This window comes from Ceratotherium simum, chromosome 29 (genome assembly GCF_057802395.1).
Source record: "Ceratotherium simum simum isolate JZ-2026a chromosome 29, ASM5780239v1, whole genome shotgun sequence".
Taxonomy (NCBI): domain Eukaryota; kingdom Metazoa; phylum Chordata; class Mammalia; order Perissodactyla; family Rhinocerotidae; genus Ceratotherium; species Ceratotherium simum.
The window spans coordinates 36,476,804-36,493,394 of NC_141928.1; the positions used below are offsets into that span (position 1 = coordinate 36,476,804).

The 16,591-nt window shown below is 39.8% G+C and overlaps 1 protein-coding gene across 2 annotated transcripts in view; it reads right to left on the minus strand.

Annotated features, from left to right (window-relative positions):
- Positions 1 to 1,446: 1,446 nt before the first annotated feature.
- TDRD7 (tudor domain containing 7) overlaps positions 1,447 to 16,591 on the minus strand; it is an 88,057-nt gene continuing 72,912 nt past the window's right edge. For both annotated transcript variants that reach the window (XM_087419443.1, XM_087419444.1), the window contains 5 exons: positions 14,264 to 14,398; positions 11,252 to 11,362; positions 8,889 to 9,391; positions 4,706 to 4,866; positions 1,447 to 1,912 (listed from right to left, as the gene is read on the minus strand). In XM_087419443.1, coding sequence (XP_087275569.1) covers positions 1,692 to 1,912; positions 4,706 to 4,866; positions 8,889 to 9,391; positions 11,252 to 11,362; positions 14,264 to 14,398 — 1,131 coding nt within the window. In that variant the 3' untranslated portion in view covers positions 1,447 to 1,691. The remainder of the gene's footprint in view (positions 1,913 to 4,705; positions 4,867 to 8,888; positions 9,392 to 11,251; positions 11,363 to 14,263; positions 14,399 to 16,591) is intronic.

Below are 16,591 nucleotides of genomic sequence, written 5' to 3' on the forward strand. Positions count from 1 at the left end.
GAAAAAATTAAAACATCTTGTCTTTACCTTCTTTCTGTTCTCACTTTTCCTATATTTTCTCAAATAAAAATAATGACTTTAAGAATTTTTATCTCTAGCCTAGTCTTCTCCCCTGAAATCCACTCCATATTTCCAATAGTTTATGCGTATCTTCACACAGAGGTCTATTAGTTTAAACTCAGTATGTTCAAAATTTTAAGCTTCCCAGTCAAAACCTGAGTAAGGGTCATCATCCTAAGGCCCTCTCAGACCTTAAGACTTGGCTTCACTCCTCGACACCTCCTTTTCCCTATCTTCTGTATCTAAGATGTCAGCTCTAATAATTCTAATTAAAAACTTCAAAAAGCCTTTAATGTTTTTCCTCATTCCCATTGCTCCACTCTTCGTCCAGGGCCTCCCGCCTCATCTTTGGATCCCTGCTAATGCCTCCAACCCATCCTGCTGTCGCTCCAGCCTGCCCATCAATTAGCAAGCACATAATGGGTGCCTGACTTGTGCAAGAAATCATTCTGTGTATTGGGGAGGATACAGAGGGTGGCGTTGGAGTCCATTGTACAGGCTCACAAGAGCCGCTTGGGTGCCTCTCTTCCCAACTCCACAGAGATGTCACATTGTTGGAACTCAACAATAGTGGGAGTATTTACAAATTGGGAATCGTCAGACGCTACAAATCAAGGTTCACTCCCCCACCACACCCACCAGACCCAGTTGTCAAACATCCACCAGTACCTCACTGGCTAGAGAGATGACTAAGACCTCTTCCTCCCTCAAGGAGCTCACAATCTAGTTGGGGTGGTTGGTGCAGAGGCAACCAGTTATATACTAGAAAGCTCAGTGAGATCTGGGCACCAAGAGAGGCATACTTAAAGTACAGTGGAGTAGGACAGACACCAGGAAGGCTTCATGGCCAGTCCAGGAGGTCAGCGAGGATGCTGACAAACAAAAGTGGATGGGGGAGAAAGATTTGCAGGTTGAGGGAATAGAACAAGCATAGTTTGGAGCGGAGCAAGGCTTGCTTTAGAATATCAGTTGTCCTGGGTGAACATGCCTGGGGCTCAGGGACCAGGTAAGGGTCCAGTGTAGCTGGTGCAGGGAGTGGTGGACATTGAAGTTGGATAAGGAGACGGGGGAAGGCTGGGTCTTTGGTCTGGACTCTCTGGGCGATGAGAAGCCACTCAAGATTTGGGGTGAGGGGCATGCTGGTTTGCCTGGGCTGCTCCTCTAGCAGCACCATTAGCAATGCTCATGTGTTCAAGACTCAGGATAGTCTTCATATGGTTTGGGGACCACTTGCTCTGGGACACACCACTACACCAGAGTAGAGTTAAGTCATGAAATTCTCGATTTAACTGGAGAAGAACCCAGCACTGGAAGGAAGACAACATGAATAGAGACGGAAACTCTTCATCTTAAGATCATAAAGCCTAAAAATTATAAGGTAGTCAGTTTTTATATTGATAAACATTTTAATTCTAATATTATAGTAATAATTCAAGTGCAATTTTCTTTGAAAAGTCAACTCTGTTAAAATAAAACTTGTTAAATATCTTTCATCAAACATAAGCATATTCTTTTCAATCCCTCACAGCAGTCAGAGCCATGTAGCAGAGATAAGATTTTTTTTTAAAGCCTACTACATTTTGTTATTGCTAAAAAATCTGAATTAGTTGTCAAGGTCTCAGAAGCAGTGATTAATTAACTTTTGAAAGCTCTACCAGATATTCTGACATAAAATCATGAATCCAGATATCTGTGTCTGGCAGCGATGTGTCCACTAAATAGACCACCACTTTCCGGTCCCAAGGGTTAGCATTTTCTATAACTGTCTGCACCAATGCCACCAGAGGTTTCTTCTCCACATGATTTCGAAACACCATCGAAGCCTCCTCAGACCACTGGTTGCACTTCACTCCTATGAGAAAGACAAGGAGTAGTGAGGGGTCAAATGAGCTTTTCTTTGATCCATTATAATGGAAAACTATTTAGTCAATTCCAAAGTAGCTTAAACATAGCAGATTAGACTTGCCTAACTGAAAAACAGTTGCTGAATAATCTTACAGCAGTCCAGCTTATAGTTTTTTCTATTCTGAACAGGGATACTTCTGTAAGCCTTTACCTATAGACACAAGTTTCATTTGAGATTTAATGCTGTGTTATAAAATGAAGTTATAATAACTACTGCCCATTCCCCTACATAAAGTATACGCAGATTTAAACTGATAATGGAGATAACTAGGGGGAATAAAATATCACTATATCAATAACACTTCTTTTACAGATTTTTTTTCCTGATGAACCAGGTATAGTAAAAAAAAAAAAATTGATATACTTCCAGTATACTAATTTTTCAAAATTATATACAACATCATGGTAAAGCACTATACTGAAAGTCTGGAGACTCAGTTACTATTCCCTGCTCTTCCTCTATCAAGTGGTGTGATCTTGGGCAAATCAGTTGATCTCTCAGGCCTCGGTTTAATTATCGTTTATTTTAAGTCCCATGCATTTCTAAATCCCCATGACTTTTCAACTTAAGAGCTCAAGTTAAAGAATTTAGATTTTAAAACAAAATTGAGACGAAAATATGTATTCTTCAAGAAATACTACTAAACTAACATAAATTAAGTCCACATACACTAGATCAGATACACTAAATTATGCCCCATAGTGATGAAGGTCTGAGAGTTTCACATATAATTTAAAAGACCTATTATCTATATAGTGAGTGGGCTAAGTTCTTCCATTATTAAGAATTTCCCACAAGAGAGGCCTAGAATAGTCTCTAAGCCGCTGTTTCCTGATCTGTATGACAGCGACAGCCTAAACCTCCTCGTGTGGGGTGGTCGATCCCTCACACACAGTAAGCACCAGTGACTGTCAGCCATGATGCTGGTGCCAGACACCCATTCCTCACAGAGACTCCTTCTCTGGGGTGTTTGATGGTCATGTTTAACAAAATGTGTTGTTAGCAAAACCGGAATATTAAAAAGAAAAAAGGTAACCATTAAATCTGAAGAAACCATTTAGAGGTTTGAGTTCAAAGCAGATCAATGGCAGCCATGCCATGTGCAAAATGCCATTTTTGGTTCATATTCAAGTATCAAGGGAGTTTGCTTTGAATTCTAGTAGGAGACACAAAGAAACTGGCAAATGCTTCAAAAAAAGGCAATAAATCTTTCTCCAATAAAAGCTGGTCAATAATTAAAAGGAGAATCTATATACACAGTTTCCTTCATTTCTGAGATCAATCACTCTGCCACTGTGCTACTTGTACGGAGTGAGCGAGGGTGAGCAATCAGGGTCGCACCACGTGGTCACAACTCCCCATATCCCAGCGTGGAGGCACGCAAAGAGTGTGGGTGACTGGAGCTGCCTGCACCCTCAGCCCCTTTGGCCTCCACACCCTCTGCTGATGCTGACAGGCCTCTGGGTGGAGCTTCATCTAACTGCTCATGCTCCCTGCTAGTAGAGTGCACACAGAGGAGCCACCAACGTTTGCACTGCTTTCACAAATGACAAAACAGAAATCTCAATAGACCAGGCTATGAAGAAGTACCACTGCACATCTATTAACTTAGCTCCTCTAATTGTAATGACTGTCAACAGGCTGGTGTGAACGCGGTGACAACACACTTGCATGCTATTCGTTGCAATGCAACTGGAAACTTGGCCATGAAAATGGTCACATTCTTTTTTTTTTTTAATTGTGGTAACAGTGGTTTATAACATTACACAAATTTCAGGGGAATATCATTATATTTCAATTTCTGTGTAGATTACACCATGTTCACCACTCAAAGACTAATTACAATTGATCACCATACACACGTGCCTAATCACCCCTTTTGCCCTCCTTCTTCCCACTTCCCCTCTGGTAACCACCAATCCAATCTCTGTCTCTATGTGTTTGTTTGCTGTTGTTTACCTTCTTTTTATGAGTGAGATCATATGGTATTTTACTTTCTCCCTCTGACTTATTTTGCTTAGCATAGTACTCTCAACGTCCATCCATGTTGTCACAAATGGCAAAATTTAATCCTTTTTTATGGCTGAGTAGTATTCCATTGGGTATATATAGAAAATGGTTATAGTCTATGACCTAGGAATGTTTTACAGTCATGAAAATCTATTATGTAGATGTATTATAATTTACGCAACAAATTATGAAATATTAATTGTGCAATGTTCTCTTGTTGGTTATTTAGGTTGTTTCATTGTTTGTTTGTTTGTTTTGGCTAGTATACATAGCTGCAGGTTTTTTCCTTAATACCACAATAAAAGTGTAAACAACCTAAAAGTTCAATAGGGAAAATGATTGAACAGCATATTTTGCAGCTATTAAAAATCACTATCAAAACCATCAAACAACCACCCAAAAACTAACTAGAAAAAAAAATGCTTAATGAAGAAAGCAAAATGCAATATTGTACCTGCACTAAGATTACAGCTTTAGAAATATACTCATACCTGAAACCAGAGAGAGAAAGGAATACAGAAAAATAGAAACAGCAGGTATAGTGCGAGGGCATGACTATGAGAGATCATTAAAATTATTTCCATTAGGCTTGGGAAGTTTGTGCCAAAAAACAAAACAAAACAGAAAAGTGAACTCAATAGGCCAATGACTCAGTACTCCCTAAGTACCCAGGACAAAAGGACAATATAAACTATGTTGAGGCATGAGTTCAGATTCCACGGAAGTTACCTGCTAGCTGAGCTGTGACTGCCTGGAATGGCAGCTTCCGGAACATGTCCACTAGAGGCTGCACTTTTCTTATGTTGACTAACTCGTGCTTGCCATAGTCCAGCTCATACACGGATACCAATCCATTGGTCAGGATTCCTTTTAAAAGCACCCTGTGCCACCTAGATGTGCATTGGATTAGAAAGGAAGAAAAAACACACAAAGTTAACACCTGCTTTCATGGTAACATTTTATGATAAAAAGAAAAATTAATACGAATGATGTTCATCAAAATATAAAACTATACTGTCATAGTAGTTTCTTAAAGAGATTGCTTCTTCTTTTTCCAAGTGTTATGATCCTCTGCTTTGCCACCGGCTCATTTGACGGAATTTGTTCACTCAATACCCTTTTACGGGCCTTATGGAGCCAGTAAAGGAGAATGACACAAAATCTACCAACCATCACTAAGCAGAATAAAACCAATGCCATAGAGGATAATCAGGACAAGGCTAGTGGATCCCTTCAGTCTGATGGGGAGACAGCAGATGGCTACATGTTTGGGACGAGGTATACATGAGGAAGATGGAAAGAGGGAGGCAAGAAGGACCAGGCCAGACGGAAGACACGCATGAGAAGAAAAGCAGAGAAGACTCGACAGGGCATGGTGGTTTGGAGCAGAACAAACACTTCTATGTAGCTAGAAGGTGGAATGTGTGGAGGAATGGAAGAGAAAGTCAGACTAGGAAGGTAGGTTAGGAAAAGATGACAAAAAGTTTTGAATGCAAAGTTGATAATTTTAATTATGCCAAATGAGATTAAAAAACAAAATAAAACAAAACACAAAATCCAATCCACCACCTAAAATAAAGAACCTGGAAAGGGTAGGAAAATATGGGGAAGAAGAATAGCATGGTTTCAGATGTCTAGTTCAAGGTGTGAGAAAGAAATTCACATGAATATACTCCCCCTTCTGAGCCTACATCATCATCATTAAAATGAGGAAAACCTAGACTTCCAAGTTCAGGTATGAAGGACCATTTTCAAGTCCTATGGTCTTGAGTACATGACTAAAGAGTCTTATTACACTAAGGAAAGGAAGATTGGTCATAATACCTAACAGGAAAGTGTTTCTGCTCCTGAGTGGGGTGAGTCGGGCTCTGCCACAGACGGCAGACCCAGCCCCACTCCAAGCAGGCCTATGAGCCACGAGCCCAGTGGAACAGCAGGCCCTCCACTGCGACGCACTGCTGGGCTGAGGCTGGGGTGGCCTGCCTGGCTCATTCTCCAGCCAAGACACGCCAACGGAGAATGGGCGCAGAAAACCCACACAGCTGCCATAGGGTGAACTACAGTAAGAAATCTTCAAAAAGGCCAACTTCAACACTGTCTGTGAGTGGGGCTCCTGGGCGAACTCCAGAAGCCTTCAGATAAGCCCAAAGTGCAGCAGGCCATAATCCATGAGTGACAGAGACGACGGGGACACAGAAAGGTAGCATAAGCACGTGAGCTCCGTGGGCCGAACAGACGCGAGCTGGAGTCCCACTTGGGCCGCTTTTCAGTTGCGTCACCCTGTGCTCTTTCTTTCATTTCTCTGAGCCTCAGTTATCTCATGTGTCAGATTTAATTTTAACTTACTTGCAGAAATAATACATACACAGTCATGCGTCGCTTAATGATGGGGATACATTCTGAGAAATGCGCCATTAGGTGATTTCATTGTTGTGTGAACATCACAGAGTGCGCTTACACAAACCTAGACAGTATAGCCGACTGCACACCTCGGTTCTATGGTACCAATCTTACGGGACCACTGTTGAATATGTGGTCCCTCGTTGACCAACACCTCATTATGCGGGGCATGACTGTAAAGTGCCTAGCACATTACTTTGGCATATAACAGGCACTTGGCAAATGATCGCCATCATCATTATCGTAATTATTAAAATGAAGATAAGCTATGTAAATAAGAACTTCAGATCAAACTGAAGAGAAATTTTCATATGTGGAAATGCCAGTTTGGTGCAGGTTGCTAATTTGTGTAAGTGCAAAAGGAGATGAAAACATTTGGTTTAGGAAATAGTCCTGGGTTGTAAGCAAGATAGAAGCTCTAAACACTTTACACTGATTCAGTTCATAAAGTTTAAAAAAAATCAGATAATCTGTTCTTATACATAAGACATCCCTTGATTATCTGGGGACAAATAAACTGGTTAAAGCCCAAGAGTCCTGGGGCAAAACTGTTTGACCCATTGTGGGGGTGGAGTCTGAAGTCCCAGACTACAGGTCTCCAGTTTATGGGTTCTTCGCCCCCACACAACCCCTGCCTCCAAGTAGGACCTCTCCACCACTAATCATCATTAATCTGCCCCTCAGATAATAGTTAATATTAGTTTGGTTTTAACTGTAATTAAATTATCCTGCAAAGAGTTCTGATGAGGCAAATTTACACAAATAACGTTCCCATGCTGAATTAAACCCATTTATGCTTACAGTTGTAAATAACATGACTGTAAAAATGTTTGTTTGAAGATGAAAAGCTTGCGACTTTTAGGTTGAATCCTTTCCAGAATGAGAGCTACTTTTCACTTTTAAGAGTTGAAAATTGGGGTTTTTTCCTCCCATGAAAGTAACAAAATTTTATAAATGCCTATGCTTGCTATCTTAAGAAAGAATGAAAGCATTTTATAGAAAAAATAAGCAGTTTGACCCTTTAAACTGAGTTTTGTGTGTGTCTGTGTCTGTGTCTGTGTGCGCGCGTGCGCATGCACGCGCGCACTTGCGCAGGGGGAAGGGAGACAGTTCTTTCGTGTTCAGCATCATCAGATCAACTTGTTCATCTCCCCTAAGAAAGCTGGAAAAGGGGACAGGCCGGGGCAGCTGCGCCATTCTCCGGGGCTTCTGTGGAACGAGGGCAGAGGGGAGCATGTAGTGCTTCGGCTTCACGGGGTTGGAACCAGCACATACTGGGGGCTTCAGGAAAGGAGGGTGTGGATCCAAATGTGAAAACATGAGAAAACAGACTGAAGTGCTAAACAAGTGTAGGGAATCATGGTTCTCACTGTCCAAAGGCCAAAGAGCAGTGCAATATATGCACTCCTGCACCTTATAAAAGGTGGCAGCAGCTCTCTAGGAAGCAACTGACAACGTATATCAAGAATCTTTTAATCTTTAAACAAGTTATTTCTCCTCTAGGAATCTATCCCATAAATAAATAATCAGAGATGCAAACAAAGATTTATGCTCAATAGTATTTATAATAGTGAAAAATCTAGGAGCAAAAAACCTACATGACAAGGGAGAATGATAAGTAAACTATGATCTCTCTATATGATGGACTATTCAGCCATTAAAAATGTTTCTGAAGAAATTTTAGGGTTGGCCCCGTGGCTTAGCGGTTAAGTGCATGCACTCCGCTACTGGCGGCCCAGGTTCAGATCCTAGGCGCGCACTGACACACCGCTTCTTCTGCCATGCTGAGGCTGCATCCCACATACAGCAACTAGAAGGATGTGCAACTATGACATACAGCTATCTACTGGGGCTTTGGGGGAAAAAGAAGGAGGAGGATTGGCAATAGATGTTAGCTCAGAGCCGGTCTTCCTCAGCAAAAAGAGGAGGATTAGCACAGATGTTAGCTCAGGGCTGATCTTCCTCACAAAAAAAAAGACAAAAAAAAAAAAGAAATTTCATCACATGGAAAACTGTTCACAGGATTATGTTAGGTGAAAAAAGTAGGCACAAAATTATATATAACAGTAATATATCAATTGTATAAATATGTATAGAAAAAAACTAGAAGAAATACATAAGTAGTTTAACAAGGGTTATGTTGGTGGGCTGATTTTAATTTCTTATACTTTTTGTATTTTATAAATTTTCTACAATAAAAATTTTATTTTTAAAATTAAAAGGTCATTAAACATTATTTTCTGAATAAAATAATTTTTTTCTAATAGAAAAATGCAAAACACATCTAAACCTTCACTTTAGATATAATTAGGTTTTAACAGGAATACAGTCACTAGATTTTTAGATAAATGACATCATTTTAAATATTAGAAAAGTGCACATTCATTAGTCTCAATTCACATTCAAAATTCCCATTCGTGCAGTTCAGTGTCCCCCCCACAGGGACTAAGGACTCTGGGTATCTACACATTTTTCTTAGGAGTAGAATAAAATGCTTTATACAAGGACCTACTTATTTTCCACTTTTGCAGCATACACTTGGTCTTTTTCCACCGCTATGTGGCGCTCCTCAGACACACTGTAATACAGAATCATCTCTTCCATCAGAACTTCCAACTTATGTATCTCTTGCCATGGCTGTATGACAAAGTAGCCAGGGTGACAGGCCACAGGCACGTACACATCCATATGTTCCCCTGGCTTTGACAAGTGGATAGGAGGTGGCAATTCCTCCATGGAGAAAGATCTGGTGTGGTCCACCACAGACTTTCTGAAGACATCTGTGAGGCTCTTTCTGAAATTCTCTCCAGTGTTGCCCAAAATGGGGGTGTTACCACTTTTGCTGTTGGGAGAGCTAGCTCCAACAGATATGGCACTCAAAAACACATCCTTCTGATGCTTCCACAAGTCTGCATTTGTAATCTGGCGGTTAATACTGCGATGAGGATCAGGGAAGTTCTTAGGAGTAAATAAATAAACATGTGCGATCCCTCTGGTTTCATCCACTTTTGTAACCTTTGGAAAACACAAAAAAACAATTCAAGAAATCCAAGTTCACACTGAATTCTGAGAGGCAGTTATAACATTAGCCTTACACAGTATTTTACAAAAAAACCCAACTTGCTAACATGCATTTTATTTAAGGTGAGATGAATTATCTATCACAGCTATAGCAATGAGTATGCTCTTAAGTCAAAATAGTCTAGAAACCAGGAGCAAGCTTACAGAAATGAAAAATTTACTAACTTCTAAAGACTCTTGAGAATAACCTATAACCTGCCGGAGATCATTATCACTGAGAGAAAGGGATTCTATATATCATGATTAAAAATTTTTTTTCATTAATGACATTTTAAAACACTCAAAGTAGAAAGAATAGTATGATGAATCCCCCTGTGTTCATCAGTCAGCTTCGACAATAAGAAATAATCATGACAACGGCAGACTGTCCTCTAGGCATCCTGCTAAGGCTGGTGCACTCTCAGACAGGGAGGGAAGGAAGAAGCTTTGACATTCACCATACCCTTCAGGACCTCTGGTCCAAATTCCTTGTTTGGTCCTAATATGTGCCCTCACCCCTCACCCTCTCCCGGAGTTACATGGGAAGAGAGGGACCTGGGGCAAAAAACAGAAGAAAGCTCCACTGAATAGGTCAAAACTACAGTTTTGCACCTTTTGCCTAGGAGACCTTTGACTACCCAGCTACCTCTGCTGTTTCTGGCAGAGGGGTGAGTGTTTCTACAGGAGTACCACACATTGATAACTGGGACCCCACTGCTGTGTGTCCCAAAGGGCTGGTGACTTAACTCTTCTCATCAGCTCCTCTGGTTTATCTTAGGAATGACAAAAAGAAGACCCATCTGTCTTTTGTCAAACAGGGCTGGGAATGAAAGGCAGGAATGCAGGCATGAAGACAGCACGACACCAGCAAGGCAAGCCTTCTACAGTAATTTACTTTTTAAATTTTTTTCTAGCAAGATGAATCTATATAAATTCATCCTTTAGAGTGCTAATGAAGTACTGATTGCTAATTCATTTCGATACATACTACACAGAAGTACCATTTCAAAAATCAACCATTAAAAAATATTTTTGTTGAGTACCCTGGCTTTAGGCACTTAACAAGTAGCTGAGAAAACAATATTACCATGTGGCAATTGAGGAATATAAAATGGCACATAATTGTGTAACTGTACATTATAAAGCCTACAGGAGTATGAAGATAGGAAAATCAGTGTGAGCCAGAATAATTTAGAGATCTTCATGAAGATCTAACATTCCATTGTTAAATGCTTATATAAATAAAATAATACTATTTGCATCAGTTAAAACAGAAATATCATCTTACATTTATATTCTTGGAAATATGAGCAATGTTTTTGACATGAAGATGCAAAAGTGCAGAAAGAGAAATGAGCTAGTGAAATAAACAAAGCAGTGTAAATAAACTTTAGGAAAAGAGGCAAAAACCAAGATTATAAGCAAACGATTTGTTTATAATCTATTCTACTTCAGATAAAAAAGAAATAGAGGACTTATTTAAATGATCTTCAGAAACATTTATCAAGAGATATACAGTGCCTTTGTTGGGGACTTAATTCCTTACCACGGAGAATTATCTCTGCTACCTTATTAATAATGGAAAAATTACATAAAGTGTTTAAAATAATACTGGAGATATAGGATAAATTCTTAAATAAAAATTAAACCATGAATATCTTATAGCTACACATATAACCAATCTCTTGACTATAAAAATGCATCAGATGTGAAAGCATCAGTTTATAGTAAGAAAAAATTCTCACAAAAACCAAATGAGCCCTTCTGGCTGACAGCTCCCTTTCTAAATATATCAAGACCAATAAGATAACTAACCTTAATGCTACAGTCTGAGCAATTCAAAACAGAATCTCTTAACCAAAGCACAGCATCTGGTGTCCACATGCCAATAGATTGTGGAAGATCTGCTAAACAGCACTTTATAGCCTGAAAAGAAAACACGATGAAAAAACAAACTCACCAACTTAAAATAGGTACTTATGAGTAATATCAGTATTATTTTCCTACGAGTCAGATATTGCCAAGATAGAAAGCAAGCAACAGCAACAGCTAATAATGACAATTACAGCTCTAGGCTAGAGCATCTGCTATGTTCTTGGCTCTATTTATATCACTACTATTGTCTTTACTTCTATTACGAGCCAGGGCTTACACCAGGCACTTCACGTACTTCTCCCCCTACAATACTTCTGCATGACAGGCCAACGTTGTGACCCCATTCTACAGATGGTGAAACAGACTGGGAGAGACTAACTTGTGTAAGATCACAAAGTTGTGAAGACAGGATTGGGACTTATATCTAGGTCTTCCCTCTAAATCCAACTAAAAAGAAATGAAGTGTCATTTGGATGAAATCTGACTCCTGTTGCAAAAATCTTTTTGGAGGCTTAGTGCTTCATTCAGGATTTCCTGAGTACCTCGTGGGCACCAGGCCTTTGCGCTCACCTTTTGAAGGAGGTTGTAATGAGAATTAAGGAGGGCAAGAAAACCTGAAATCCATAGATACCTAAAGGCCTCATTTTCCCTGGTGCTTTTTACCTCCCACCATCACTGCACCAGCTTTTGCATGATGGCTACAGCAGAAGGTAAAAGGTGACCTCAGGGACTCCCTTCAGTCTCCTGGTAGCCTTTGAATTGATGGAGACAATTTTGTGAAGAGGAAAAAAACCTACTTCCAGGATTCCTGGATTCTTTCTTCCCTCTCTGAGCCTCACCCTCCCTGTCATACCCTCCTCCCTCGAGGGCTCCAAGTCTCTCACTGTGCCCCCTGGAGGAGACCTTTTCTTGGGGGAGAGGAGGTCCCTTTTGTTTTTTGTGAGGAACAGCCCTGAGCTAACACCCGATGCCAATCCTCCTCTTTTCTGCTGAAGAAGACTGGCCCTGGGCTAATATCCGTGCCCATCTTCCTCTACTTTATATTGGACGCCGCCACAGCATGGCTTAACAAGCAGTGCATCGGTCTGTGCCTGGGATCTGAACCGGTGAACCCTGGGCTGCTGCAGCGGAGCACGCGCACTTAACCACTGCGCCACCGGGCTGGCCACGAGAGGAGGTCCCTTAGAGCAGAGAGAGCACACTGGAATACCTGCAGGGGCCAGGCAGGCAATGAGGGAGTAAAGCGGGCCAGATGGGGCCAGCGCACTGGAGAGCACGGCCCTACAGAGGAGAATGCCACTTTCCAAGCTCCCACAGAGCACTGTCCCACTAAGGAGAGTGCTCAACATAGTCAGATTTTCTAGTTTGTCAAGAGCAGCTAGAAGTAGGGATTTGTTGTGTGAAATTATCTGATTTTTAAATCTTGGCAGCCAATTCACATTTTTAAACGCTGTAAGAGCCAAGAGCCCAAACCCAATATGCATAGGTCAGCTTTGGCTGACAGGCCATCCGTTTGCTACTCTGACTTAGACCTCTTGGAGAGATGCTGTTAGCCAGAGGCTGGGCCTAGCTAGCTTTCAAGGTTCCCACAACTTCACGTCTACGAAATAATGAATCTAGATAAGATTAATAGAAAAAATTTGTAGTGGCTATTAATTCTGTAGCACAAAGAAGGTACTATTGTGTAACTTTCAGACAGTGAAGGTCAGTGGGGTGGATCCCCCCTTCCCCTCCAGTCCAGGGAACCTTTTCTGGGTAAGGCTGGCCCCGGATAGATGTTCTAGCAGAGGGTACAGAGGCCAGAGGCGTTATCAAGTGAAAGTACCACTTAAAGGTCTAATAATTTTCAATATTATGGCTGCGAACAATAAAAGTGATTTTGAAAATTGGCTTGAATACAAGTTAAACAGCTTCTCTGTAGTAGTCATTTTGGAAAAGGCAATGATGACCGGAGTGAGAGAAATTATAAAAGTCATGCTAATCATGGTCAAGTACTTTTTATTCACTGAGTTTTGATGGCATAAGATACCATCTGGCAAATATGAAGCAAGTGGCCTTTTGAAATCACAGAATGTTGAACAATTTTATTTTCAAAAAAACGACTGATTTCTGTATAAAATCCTCTACTTCTCCTAATGGTAGGAAATAGTTCTTAATTTTAATTAAGTCAAAATAATTAAAAATTCTTATCATCTGAATTTTTACCAATAGAGAAAGGAGAGACTGAAGTTAATCTTTTTACTAAAATCTATGGGGAAAAGGTCATATAAGAAAATGATTAAATATAAACAGATTTCTGAAGAGAATAGTTACCTAATTAAACTAAGAACCCTGGAAGTAAATATTTACATACAATATCCTAAAACTGTGTAGAAGTAGCCAATGACATCTAATTATTAAAATGGAACCTCTGGGGCCGGCCCTGTGGCTTGGTGGTTAAGTGCGCGCGCTGCGATGCTGGCGGCCCGGGTTCGGATCCCGGGTGCGCATCGAGGCACCACTTGTCCGTTCATCCTGAGGCCGAGTCCCACATACAGCAACTAGAAGGATGTGCAGCTACGACACACAACTATCCACTGGGGCTTTGGTGGGAAAAAATAAAATAAATAAAATCTTTAAAAAAAATAAAATAAATAAATAAAATTCTAAATTAAAAAAAAAAAAAAAAAAATGGAACCTCTGACTGGACAACATAGCCTAATGACCATACATACTTAATTACACACATTTATCAAACAATATTCTCTAAGTTGGACTCATCTTCTTGTCTATGTCAGCCAGATTTTACCTCTGAAAACCAGTGAACAACCACATTTGGACCATTTCCAATTTTGTTACAAACTTGGACTTCGGTCATTATTAAGGTAAAAACTGAGAGAGCATCTCACAACATGATTACGAATGCATCCAAATCTCTTCCAGAAAATCACTCAGGCCTGTAATGTACAGTACCTGAGGTGGTATCACGATCATCTCTTGTAGAAACCGAGGGGGAATTTCCCTGAGCTCGGACACCTTTACCGATGCCACAGTGCCGGAATCCAGGAATTGAACATCAAGAGCCCGGCTGCTGTGAACGTTCGCGATCTGCAACGAGACAAGTGTTAGGCTAATTTATTAGCATATCCAAAAGGCCCAAACGCTTCTGTGCAATTACATTTGTACATCTCTAAATTGCATATAAAAGGCAATAAAGACTATCAGTGTTAATTTTCTCTCTCTTTTTTTTTTCCTGAGGAAGATCGGCCCTGAGCTAACATCTGCCAATCCTCTTTTTGCTGAGGAAGACTAGCCCTGGGCTAACATCCATGCCCATCCTCCTTCACTTTATATGGGACAATGCCACAGCATGGCTTGACAAGTGGTGCCTCGGTGCGCGCCCAGGATCCAAACCGGCGAACCCCGGGCGGCCGCAGCGGAGCGTGCGTACTTAACTGCTTGCGCCACGGGCCAGCCCCCAATTTTCTCTTATTTTAAAATGTACTTATTTACCAAATAAGTATTCTTTTAGAGTAGAACTGATTTTAACATCTAGTTGTTAATTCATTTAATCAGTAATAATCACTAAACTAATAATCAGGAAAATTAATAAATATAGTAATATTTACTATGTTCTCAATTCTAGGACACTACTGATTATAAAACAATTTGATACATTATTATATATTGCTGATTATAAGATGCAGTCTGTTCTCCAAAATATTAAAATGTGAGAAAAAAAACTACTGTGTCTTAGCAGTGAGGAAATAGAAAATAGAGTGAACTTAGAGACAGAATTTTTCTGGTAGTAGGTAAATACTATGTATTTCTAAATCATAACATATTTTGGTTTTCTATAGCTTCATCAGAAAACCCAATGATAATTTTTATCATTTGCCCTATAACTAAAAAATCGAAACTCAGCAAGTCATAGAGAGGTAAAATAAGCTCAAATTAATAATTCAAAAATTGGGAAATTACACACTGAGTAAAGCAATAATTACCTATCTGTGATCAAATGGCAACATTAAAACATGAGATTCTGGGTGCACCTCTAAATGCCCATAACTTCTCTTACTAAGCCATTATATCTGCCATCATTGAATATAGTTACACTGGCCAAATACAGCCCCGTTGGGATGGTTATCTGGGCAGGAACTTCATGCCTACAACTGCACTAACTGCCACCTTAAGAATGATTGGTGGTGCTTTCAATATGCTGACTGTCAAGAACTGGACCACTCTTGGCAGAGAAGTCTGATATACCAAAGGATGCTTTATTAAATTTTATAAATTTTTTAATCTCTTAAGACATGATAAACACAAACAGTACTACAGGGCAATATTTTAAAATGCATTTATTTATTCAAATATATATGCTGAACATATATATTGGTATGGATGGTATATTTTGTTTTTTTTGTTTTTTTTTTTTTTTATAATTTTATTTATTTATTTATTCCCCCAAAGCCCCAGTAGACAGTTGTATGTCATAGCTGCACATCCTTCTAGTTGCTGTATGTGGGACGCGGCCTCAGCATGGTGGGAGAAGCAGTGCGTCGGTGCGCGCCCGGGATCCGAACCCGGGCCGCCAGCAGCGGAGTGCGCGCACTTAACCTCCAAGCCACGGGGCCGGCCCTGGATGGTATATTTTGAATGCTTATTATATCCAAGTATAACTGGGCCACAGAGACATACTTCCCCATCTCAAAGAACTCCTGGTCTCATAAGAGATGACACAAATATATAATCATAATACAATGTAGCAAGGGCAATAATAAAGTTACGCATGGGGTACTATGAGAACATAGAGGATGGATACCAACCTAGCCAGGAAGTAGATGTTAGGGCAAGCTTTCAGGAGGAGGGAATGCCTACAATAGGTACTTTTCTTTAAAATTTACTTTTTTTCTTATTTTAGTAAAATGCCTCCATAGTAGAAAATTTAGATACTTAAAAGAATGATATAAACATCAATTGTAATCTACTATAGATTACAATTATCCTTCTAGTCTTTTATCCATGCATTTACAAAAAATTAGATTTACAAAAATTAGAACGTTTGTATATACTATAATCTGTTTGTATACACTATAACCTAATTGACTACTTTTCACTCAACGTCTCATAAAACTATTTCATCTTATTAACCTCTTACATCATTTTAATGTTACAGAAGTCTATCATATGGCTATACTGTGACTTATCTAACAAACCCTTTGGCTGGATCATTTAAACTGTGTAAATTTTTGTTTCTTTAAGAAATAATCATATTTATTGGATATTTGTATTTCTTTTTTC